A 12,005-nucleotide genomic window follows, 5' to 3' on the forward strand; every position below is an offset into this window, starting at 1 on the left:
TCTGTCACATCTTCACAAGCCAAAGGAATTTTCACTCTTCCTGGGTTTCACACGGAATCAGATACCAGAACAGGTGACATTTCATGTTGTGTTGTCATGGAGTTGGGGGACACGTGAATACACCACCTCAGGTTGGCATCTCTGCCCTTTGCTGTCACCATGGCATTGTTTGGGCATAGGAGAGGGGACTTTTGGAATAGATTCAGGAAAGAGAGTCGGGGAACTGATACAACTTCTCTAGGGAAACCAGTTTGGTAATTCCTTTGTCCTGAGTGGTCAACGACCTACCAAAACACCTAAACCAAGGTTGTAAGCTTTGGGTTACACGTTGACTAAAACCCATTTGCAAAAAAAATACTTTCAGTTCCCCCACAACAACAACAAAACCCAACATTCAACCAAAGGAAGTTTGTCCAATCTGTCGTTCACCATAAATATTGGGCTGGAGACCAGTTAAAGAAGGTGCTGTGCAATGTGTGCTGACTATAGGTGTTCTCTGTAGGTAATCTTTCTCTTTTCTGGAGAGAAAGCAACTAAAAGAGTCCTACTGTTTAGCATAGAGCTTTTGCACTGACATTAGTAGGGAAGACACTGACTGTTGTGCAAGTGTTGCCAAGTACATCGCTACTACCTTCCTGAGATCTAGAAATACTGTCCCCCCGGATCCAGAAATGCATTGGATTTTCTTCTTCATAACAACCTATTTTAACAGCCCATTTCCTGAATGGGTGACAACATAACAACACTGGTGTGGAATTATGTCTGAAGGTCATCACCTATACAGAGTCAAGAATGTAAAAAATTGTTGCAAGTGCTGCATGTTTTCCCTCAAAGCCAAGCACAAAATAAACACAAAATACCAAGCCTATTAAAAATGTATAGAATAATTCAGGATATGTTTAAAACATTCTAGTTGGAAGCAATTGCAAAATCAAAATGAGCTGAATAACATAAGCCTATATTTAATTCTAAAGCCATTGTTCCACTCCCTGAACATTTGGGTGTGACCAACTCTTTGCCTGAAAGGGAGGAAGAGGGGAGTTTTGTTTTTCTATGTGATCTTGCTTTTTGTTTCCCCTGTCCTTTATGGTGTTATGGTAATAACACAGGCTGGGACACACGGAGCAGCCGCTACTCTGTCAAAACAGGAAAGACATGAACAACACCAAGCATCGCCCAAAGAAGGGGTCAAAGGTCAAATACACTGGAAGCCAGATCAGAAACTGGGACCTATCCCAAAGAAAAGAAGGTGAAGGCTGGGCAGAGGAAGAGGAGGAAGGTGTGTGTGAGAGAGGGAGAAAGAGAGAGGGGCAGGGTGAGAGAGAATGAGAGAAGATGGGTTAAGGAGGAGTGTATAGTAATGGTACCTCAAATTGTGCTGGATTCACGGCAACCTGGGCCACTGAAGTGGATGAATATTGTCTGGGCTGCGACTGGGGAGAGAGAGAGAGAAAGAGGGAGAGTTAAAAAACATAAAATGAACGGAGGAGTTGTCACTTATAGTAGGACACAGACTTAATCCTTGTCAGAATCACTGACGCAATTAAGCATAATCTTAACTTGAAATTAACCACAGCAAATAAAACATCCCATGCTGCTCAAATGTCTGTACAATTTCCTCACATACAAGACTGTAATTACCAATTGGATGTCACGAAATTCAGTAGGAAAAGGGGTAAAAGTACCCCAAAAATATATAATAATAATAATAAAATAATATAATTTAAAAGCTAACAAACAGGGTTGTCAAACTACACTGCTCAAAAAAATAAAGGGAACACTTAAACAACACAATGTAACTCCAAGTCAATCACACTTCTATGATATCAAACTGTCCACTTAGGAAGCAACACTGATTGACAATAAATTTCACATGCTGTTGTGCAAATGGAATAGACAAAAGGTGGAAATTATAGGCAATTAGCAAGACACCCCCAAAAAAGGAGTGATTCTGCAGGTGGTGACCACAGACCACTTCTCAGTTCTAATGCTTCCTGGCTGATGTTTTGGTCACTTTTGAATGCTGGCGGTGCTCTCACTCTAGTGGTAGCATGAGACGGAGTCTACAACCCACACAAGTGGTTCAGGTAGTGCAGTTCATCCAGGATGGGACATCAATGCGAGCTGTGGCAAAAAGGTTTGCTGTGTCTGTCAGCGTAGTGTCCAGAGCATGGAGGCGCTACCAGGAGACAGGCCAGTACATCAGGAGACGTGGAGGAGGCCGTAGGAGGGCAACAACCCAGCAGCAGGACCGCTACCTCCGCCTTTGTGCAAGGAGGTGCACTGCCAGAGCCCTGCAAAATGACCTCCAACAGGCCACAAATGTGCAGAATCACTCCTTTTTTGGGGGTGTCTTGCTAATTGCCTATAATTTCCACCTTTAGTCTATTCCATTTGCACAACAGCATGTGAAATTTATTGTCAATCAGTGTTGCTTCCTAATTGGACAGTTTGATTTCACAGAAGTGTGATTGACTTGGAGTTACATTGTGTTGTTTAAGTGTTCCCTTTATTTTTTTGAGCAGTGTATTTTATAATTTACTGAAAAAAATTAATTATGACTTACCTTCCACTTAAATGACCAAAAAATGCATAAATGTATTTTTTCCCCCATATATGTTGTAGCTTAGACCCTACTATACATAATCTGAGTTTTTTTGTGTTGTGCCCGCCATTGGTTGAGACACAACATGCTCTTGAATATAAGGTAGGTGTCATTTCAATCATAGAAATATAATTAATAGAATTGACCTATCCCTTCAGACCACAGCAATTTAGCTGGTCACCAATAAAATTTAAAAGGTGCAATATGCAGAAATCGTTCCGCCATTTCCTGTTTGCTATAATTCTAATAGTTTGTCTAATTTCAGTTTGTGACAAAACAAGCAATCATTGTGTAGAATCATTATACCATCTAAACCACTGTAAAATTTTGCTTGACAAAACCTGAAAGTAAAATACAGAATTGTTTCATTTAAGCACGGAAGTATAGAAATAGCGCACATAGAACAGATCTACCGCGTCTTAGACTTGCTTTCTATGAGAATGACAGATCAAAAACTCAGGCTTCCCAACAGGTTGCCCAAAAAATTAAATATTGGAGCTTTAAACTAAATTTGAAACGGCGGCCATCTTTGTGGTAGTATTTAAAAGTCAACATTTCAATTCAATTTACATTTCAATGGTCTACCAGTGGTGTGAAGGGATATGTCCATTCTATGAATTGTATTTCTATGATTAAAATGACAACCACCCTGTATTCAAGAGCATGTTGTGTCTCAACCGATGCGGTCGTCACTAGTTACCACAGCCACAAAGTGTCATAGTTATGTCTAAATCTTGCTCGTCCACCCACCGTCGAATGTGAACATAAATGGTCATGTTTATTCTATTATCTATATTTCTATGATTTCAATAGGTTTCCTATAGAGGATTGACAGTATAAATGTAAAACAACAGATATTCCCATTCAAGTCAACATTCTCTGAAGTGTGGACCTCTAACCATGTTTATGGTACCATTTGAATGTCTACATTTCAATTGTATTCCCATTTTAGTACATTTATCAGCCAAAACATGACACCCATACTATATTCAAGAGCATATTGTGTTTCAACCGATGGCGAGCACAACACAAAAACCTCAGATGATGTTAACTAGGGTCTAAGCTATAATATATGCAAATATGCAAATAAATCGGAGTTTATGCATTTTTTGATAAATTACGTTTAAGGGAGAGAAAAAAATTACAATAGAAAATAAAAATGTATTACAAGAAATGATCAAATTGTTTAACAATACGGTCATTTTAATCATAGAAATACAATTCATAGAATGGACCTATCCCTTCACACCACTGGTAGACCATTGAAATGTAAATTGAATTGAAATGTTGACTTTTAAATACTACCACAAAGATGGCCGCCGTTTCAAATTTAGTTTAAAGCTCCAATATTTAATTTTTTGGGCAACCTGTTGGGAAACCTGAGTTTTTGATCTGTCATTCTCATAGAAAGCAAGTCTAAGACTCGGTAGATCTGTAAGCTTTTCACTTTTCCAGTGATGAAGACATGCATGTCTCATGGTATGGTGGGGTATGCAACTTTGACGTGGTGCTGTCAACTCTGAACACCTTTATCTCTTGAATGTGTTGGTACTCAGGTCACTTTCTGAATCCTTCTAAAACGGGCAAACATGTATGGAAAGTGTTGTTCAAATCAAAAGGGGTGCTGTCAAAAAGTGAATGAATTGAAATGGATTTAACCTTATTATAATGCCTAACTTGTAGTTCTAAATTATATCAATTTTCAGTTATATATTCAAGAAGACCACAGGAGTCAACAATACACTTTCTGGAAATGTATCTAGACTTGGTCAGAACCAATATTACAAGAAATCGGAATCTCTCTCTCGTGCCCTAGCTCACGTTCACACATCAAAGAGGACCCGTCAATTACCAACCTTAGGTGTGTATCCCAGAGGTTCTACATCCCCTGTTATACACTCTACAACTGAGACATGGGAAGCAGCTGATCTCTAGAGAGAAGGGAAAATGATATGACATGATTGACACCCCACATGTCAGTGGACTGATAGCATCATATAATAAAATCAAAACAGTTTGTCCAAGGACCTCTATATAGCTTTTCTCATATTACGTAACCAAGCAGATCCCAGATCCCTACTGTTTGGTGTACGTGGAATGTACACATTGTGACTGAAGCGGTGAGGGTAACTAACTAACATTGCAGGTTTGAGGAATGCAGAAACCAGGTGGAGTTTGTTTAAGGGGACCCTTTTAGTGGAGGTGACCCACAGGGCAAGCAGCCTACATTCACCCTCTCCACCCATACTGCCTATTGGAGAATCTCAATTGCATTCTCCTCATGTCCGCTCTACTTTCTTCCTTCTCAAAACCCATTAGAGAAGAAGGTGAGAGGGGCGGGACCTTTGATTTTGATTTGACCTCTGGCTTTCTTATCCAATGGGTTTTGAAAAGGAGGTGAGGATTATGTGTTTTGAGATTCCCAGGGTCTCAAATGTCCCAGGGTTACAGCACAGCATAATGTATTTCTTATGGTATGAGTCCCAAGAATGTGTGTGAGTGTCTCATACCCTGCTAAGTATCTTTAAGAAGTTTCGATTGGACCAAGCAGTCAAGCCAGCTTAAAACAATTCTACTGTTACACAGAGATGATAGGATGGGAGATAAAGACAGAGAGACAGGTGGAGAAATCAAGAGAAAGAGTGACAGAGGTTGAAATCTCACTAGTCAAACTGTATACTACATTTTTACTCGTAAAATCCTGTGCTATACTAACAGTATACTACTTATACTATTCAGATTAACTTTATTTTGCCATACAACATTACTTGGAGATGATTACTGATTACAATAATTTATCTACACTCGCATTAACATCTGCTAACCATGTGTATGTGACCAATCAAATTTGATTCGATTTGATGCTCACTCTGACAACATTACTTAATCTATGCACTCAGAAAAAAAGGTGCTATCTAGAATCTAAAAGGGGTCTGCGGCTGTCCCCATAGGAGAACACTTTGAAGAACCCTTTTTGGTTCCAGTTAGAACCCTTTCAACAGAGGGTTCTACATGGAACCCAAAATAGTTCTACCTGGAACCAAAAAGGGTTCTCATATGGGCTCAGAGGCAGAACCCTTTTGGAACCCTTTGTTCTAAGAATGCGTCTTGTGGAAGGAGAGTGGTGTTGACTCAAAGACCTTGTCAAAACCCAGCTAAGGGCCTTAGCGAGCTGGGTTTGAGGCAATCACTGATTTGTACTGTATGTGATTAGATATGTGAAATCATGGTTGCGGCCTGCTGTTTTCACCAGTAAGTGATACTCAGTAATGAACCTCAAAGGAAGGAAGGAAAGGAAGGAGGCATCTGTAAAGTATTGGAACAAGTCCCCACTCAGATGGGTTGGGAGGAAGTAGGGCGGGGAAAAGTGAGATCACAGACACCCAGGGGCAGAAAGTGGGCTAATGAGTCACACTGCCCTCCTTTTGGATAAATATTTATGCACTAGGCAACACACCAGACTCTGACGGCGAATGAAAGGACAGACAAAGAGAGGGTGGAGGCTTGGCGTGGCACCTGGCATTCTGACTGGCTCATCTTTTGGCAACCAAAGAGATACAATTAGTTTGTTATCTGTATCTCTATGTTGGCAAAACTATACCAGAGCACTCTACTTGAATGCATCTGGTTTGATCCAAGCTACTCAAGTATGACTCATGTTTATTTCAAATGAAATGATGGTTTATAAACAAAAAACTGAAACAAAGACGTTGATTCAAAAGGCATTTGGTTGCACATCTACTCATGTGATCATGACAGCAAAGGAACATGGGCATCCCACTGCGAGCTTTCCCCGCTGTCTTCCAACCGACAGCACATGACAAAGGAAGTGGCTTTGGGTGTGTAAACAAACTGCACTTCTCATTTCTAATGGAACAAAACCTACTTCAACAAACCCCACAGACTAACTACCCTGCTCATCTGGCTTTCATGTCATATGAAGTCCTTGTCCAACCCAACCTAACGTAGCAGGAGTAAAAGAAATGCCTGAAACTAGATCCCCTACCTACTGGTCTTGACGAGAAGACTGTAGGAGGAGGTTCTCTTCTGCACTGTTCAACCAATCCAGTAAATGTGGAGGAGGAGTTACGATGGAGTGTTGCCCCCGACAAATTGAGGCTGTTAACAAGGCATGGACTCGACAAGGTGTCGAAAGCGTTCCACGGGGATGCTGGCCTATGTTGACTCTAATGCTTCCCACAGTTGTGTCAAGTTGGTTGGATGTCCTTTGAGTGGTGGTAACCATTCCTGATACACACAGAACATTGTTGAGCCTGAAAAACCCAGCAGAGTTGCAGTTCTTATCTTTCCCATTCACCCTCTGAATGGCACACATACACAATCCATGCCTCAATTGTTTTAAGGCTTACAATTATTCTTTAACCTGTCTCCTCCCCTTTATCTACACTGATTGAAGTGGATTTAACAAGTGACATCAATAAGGGATCATAGCTTTCACCTGGTCGGTCTATGTTATGGTGTTCTTAATGTTAATGTTTAGTATTGTAATGAAACAGCAGGGAGCAGGTCTCGAACCCTCAACCTTCTAGCCCGAAGTCCGGCGCGCTATCAACTGTGCCGCAAAAGCATGCTCACGCTTATAAACCCAGGGTCGTTACACTATACTCAGAGTATAACACACCTAAACACAGAGGCTAACATCAGTACACTATAGATAGCGACAGCAAACCAAGCCCCGGGAACCTGAACACAAGAGACTGACGTCAGTACAACATAGATATGCAGAGATTTAACACTGGCACATTACTGTTAGGACTTAGTAGAAAGCTAGATTATATGAACACATGCTGATGTCCGTATTTAACTGTTTTAACATGTATATTGCCATTTTTTTTACTCTTATTGTAACTCTTTATTCACTGTGTATTTATTGTTTGTCTATTTTATATAAACAAATGTATCTTAAACTCTGCGTCATTGGAAAAAGACCCGTAAGCATTTCACTGTTTGTCTACACCTAACCTAATTATATATACTGCTTTGTCGAGACAAGGCCCAAATCCCGTTATCCGCGTGAAGAAAAGACAGAAAAAAAGGGCGAGGAGGGCGGAGTGCCTTGCAAGAATTCGCTGATGAGTAGGTAAACCCCCACTACCCTCTGTAGCCGAGGTGAGCAAGACCTATAAACAGGTCAACATTCACAAAGCTGCGGGCCCAGACGTATTACCAGGACGTGCACTCAAAGCATGGGCAGACCAACTGGCAAGTGTCTTCACTGACAATTTAAACCTCTCCCTGACTGAGTCTGTAATACCTACATGTTTCAAACAGATCACCATAGCCCCTGTGCCCAAGAAAGCGAAGGTAACCTGCCTAAATGATTACCGCACCGTAGCACTCATGTCGGTAACCATTAAGTGCTTTGAAAGGTTGGTCATGGCTCACATCAACACGATCATGCCGGAAACCCTAGACCCACTCCAATTCGTATACCGGCCCAACAGATCCACAGATGACGCAATCTCAATCGCACTCCACACTGTCCTTTCCCACCTGGACAAAAGAAACAACTATGTGAGAATGCTGCTCATTGACTACAGCTTAGCTCAGTCCCCTCCTGTACTCCCTGTTCACCCACCACTGCGTGGCCAAGCACGACTCTAACACCATCATGTAGTTCTGACGACACAACAATGAGACAGCCTATAGTGAGTGTGGTGCCAAGACAACAACGTCTCCCTCAATGTGAACAAGACAAAGGAGCTGATCGTGGAATATAGGAAAATGAAGGCCGAACAGGCCCCCATTAATATTGATGGGGCTGAAGTGGAGCGGGTCGAGAGTTTTAATTTCCTTGGTGTCCACATCACCAATGAACTATCATGATCCAAACACACCAAGACAGTTGTGAAGAGGGCACGATAACACCTTCTCCCCCTCAGGAGACTTGATTTGGCATGGGTCCCCGGGTCCTCAAAAAGTTCTACAGCTGCACCATCGAGAGCATCCTGACCAGTTGCATCACCGCCTGGTATGGTAACTGCTCGGTATCTGACCATCCGTAAGGCGCTGCAGAGGGTAGTGCGTATGGCCTAGTACATCACTGGCAACAGCATACAAGCTAATAGCCATGCCAAACTTACCACGGTCTGTCTTAGCTCTTAATTCAATGTCAAAAAGTACACACCAGACATCAACTCAGAGACATGTTTGTCAAGTCAAGTGAAAAATCAGTTGGATCAGTTAGTCCGCGTTCACTACACAAGGGTAATGATGAACAGAATTGTAGCACATTTGGCTAATGTGTACCAATGGGATTTCTCCCCTGGTGTGCTAACTGCTAGCTAGGCCAGATAAGAATAATGCTAAACAGGCAACTGAGGGCCTCAGGAATGGGAAACATTTACCACCTAGCTGATGTCAGACCAGTGTGTGATAACTGTTGGCCTTTGACACCTCATTCACATTCCGTAGTCGGTGACCTCACGGCAGCAGATTGAGGATGACTGACCTTCTTCAGCATGGTTACTTACTTCAGCTGAACACACTGATTCTCTATAGCTCTTCCAGCCATACCATTCCACACTCCAGCTATACAGCCTATGACTAGGGATGGGAATTGCCAGGGATCTCTCGATACGAAATTATCACGATACTTTGCTGCCGATACAATATGTATTGCAATTCTCACAATTCTATGTATTATGATTCGATACTGTGACTTTATTGCGATTTAATGTTCCAAACATTTCTCACCAGAGGAACAAGAGAGAGCTGCAGAGCTGCAGGAACAAGAGAGAGCCATGAGAAAATAAGTTTTGATCAGTCATGGAAATAAAAGTGCTGAAAATAAATTGGCTCCCTATTTAAAAAGAAGATGGAGAACAAGCTATATAAACAATGCTTTGGAAAGTTCAGAACACTTGACTTTTTCCACATTTTGTTACATTACAGCCTTATTCTAAAATATATATTTTTAAATTATCCCACATCAAATCTACACACAATAACCCATAATGACAAAGTGTAAACAGATTTTTAGAAATGTTTGCAAATTAATAAAAATAATAATCAGAAATACTTTATTTACATAAAAATTCAGACCCTTTGCTATGAGACTCGAAATTGAGCTCAGGTGCATCCTGTTTCCATTGATCATCCTTGACATGTTTCTACAACTTGATTGGAGTCCACCTGTGGTAAATTCAATTGATTGGATATGATTTGGAAAGGCACACACCTGTCTATGTAAGGTCCCACAGTTGACAGTTCATGTCAGAGCAAAAACCAAGCCATGGGGGTCGAAGGAATTGTCCGATGAGCTCCGAGACAGGATTGTGTCGAGGCACAGATCTGGGGAAGGGTACCAAAACAATTCTACAGCATTGAAGGTCCGTAAGAACACATTGGCCTACATCATTAGAAGTTTGTAACCACCAAGACTCTTCCTATAACTGGCCGCCCAGCCAAACTGAGCAATCGGGGGAGAATGGTCTTGGTCAGGGAGGTGACCAAGAACCCAAATGATCACTCTGACAGAGCTCCAGAGTTCCTCTGTGGAGATGGGAGAACCTTCCAGAAGGATAACCATCTCTGCAGCAGTCCACCAATCAGGCCTTTATGGTAGAGTGGCCAGACAGAAGCCACTCCTTAGTTAAAGGCAGCCCGAATTGGCGTTTGCCAAAAGGCACCTAAAGGACTTTCAGAAACAAAATTCTCTGGTCTGATGAAACCAAGATTGAACTCTTTGGCTTGAATGCCAAGCGTAACGTCTGGAGGAAACTTGGAACCATCCCTACGGTGAAGCATGGTGGTGGCAGCCTCATCCTGTGGCCCTAAAGACACAGCCTTAGTTTTTGTTTTGTCATTATGGGGTATTGTGTGTAGATTGATGAGGGAAAAAACAATTTAATCAATTGTTAGAATAAGGCTGTAATGGACATGGGCTGTGAATACTTTCCGAATGCACTGTCTACACTGGAATTTTGGTGCAGGTACAGCCAACTAGCGCAAAAATATTATTGCGATATTGTCAAAACTATACGATATTGTCAAAAATAATATCCTGATATGTAACTGTATCAATGTTTTCCCCCCATCACTACCTATGACCTCCTATTCTCAAATCCGGCCTCAAGGTCCACAGCATTCTTCCTCTCCAATAATGGACCGATTTTACATCTGGGACACCAGGTGAGTGACATTAAATTAGTGACATTAAGCCCATACTAGTGTACACAAAAGTATGCTGAATGGATTTGTATCTGCTTGAGTGGCACACCATTAATACCACCAGTCACAACAACAAGGCTCTCTCTCAGGGAAAATCCCTGAGTAGGTGTCTACCCATGCAGACATACACGTGATACGTAGACAGGTTAGGCTATTTCACCTAGCTCCCAGAACCACCCAGATACCCTTTAATACAGGCAGATAGACAAACAGTCAGCCCTACTGCATACAGTCCATTGGGAATCACACAAATCACTGGCAGGGTAGAGAATTGAGGGCGGGTACCAGGCAGCATAACAACATGTCTTAATGTCAACAGTGACCGTACAGCAGAAACCAGTCAACCACACGAATGCATCTCTCTGGGGCCAACCTAAACAGTGTTATAAACTGTAATCAGTCCCTTTTACTGCTGATTGTGATACAAGACTGGGTGTAACTTATTGGAGTAGGCCTACTTCATAAGTCTAACCGATAATTCTGTTTTGCTATTATTATTATTATTGAATAGCAATACACTATTATTGCAAATCTGTTAGTAGTTCATGTATAGACTAGCTAGGCCAAACATTGCTTCCATAACTAAACTGTGGCAAAGCTACTGTACTACTGCTTATCAGAAAGTATCAAAACACAAATATTGATTAGCTGCGAGCTAACAAAACACTATTCCAGCAAAAACAAAGAGTAACAAAAACACTATCATCCTTATCAGACAGTTCCAAAACACTATTACTGATTAAAAGTCCAACCAAGCACTACTACTTCTCACGAGACAATATAACCCAAAACTGTACCACTGGGGTAAAAATGTAGTTGATTTTGGCTCACAAGAGTCTGACCTAGCGCTCTTCCAGCTCACCTGAGTCTAGCCCAGAGTCTCAGTGTTTGTCTACCTACCTGCGTCCAACGTCGTTTCAACATTCCTCATGCATTCCACAGAGAACAGGTCTGTGGGGGGTAACCAAACCCAAAATGCTAACCATGACAGCCCCTTGTTTACAGTCAATAAACGGTTCTTATACACGTTCAGAACATGACAGATACATAATGTTCTCTCAATGTATAAAACTTTTCAACCGTCTCAAACTGGCTGTTATTTTGTCAGGCTTCTTCTTTCTTTTTTATGAGGAAGGAAATAATGAGATATTATTGTCAATGGGGTATTCATTGAAAATGTTATTTGCAAAGAGGAGTACGCATAGGA

General features: G+C 41.5%; 1 protein-coding gene across 22 annotated transcripts in view; it reads right to left on the bottom strand.

Annotated features, from left to right (window-relative positions):
- The window catches only part of LOC129841796 (calpastatin-like), a 77,358-nt gene that overhangs the window by 16,455 nt on the left and 48,898 nt on the right, over positions 1–12,005 (bottom strand). For all 22 annotated transcript variants that reach the window (XM_055910050.1, XM_055910101.1, XM_055910021.1 and 19 more), the window contains one exon: positions 1,368–1,433. In XM_055910050.1, coding sequence (XP_055766025.1) covers positions 1,368–1,433 — 66 coding nt within the window. The remainder of the gene's footprint in view (positions 1–1,367; positions 1,434–12,005) is intronic.

Source organism: Salvelinus fontinalis, chromosome 3 (genome assembly GCF_029448725.1).
Source record: "Salvelinus fontinalis isolate EN_2023a chromosome 3, ASM2944872v1, whole genome shotgun sequence".
Lineage (NCBI taxonomy): Eukaryota > Metazoa > Chordata > Actinopteri > Salmoniformes > Salmonidae > Salvelinus > Salvelinus fontinalis.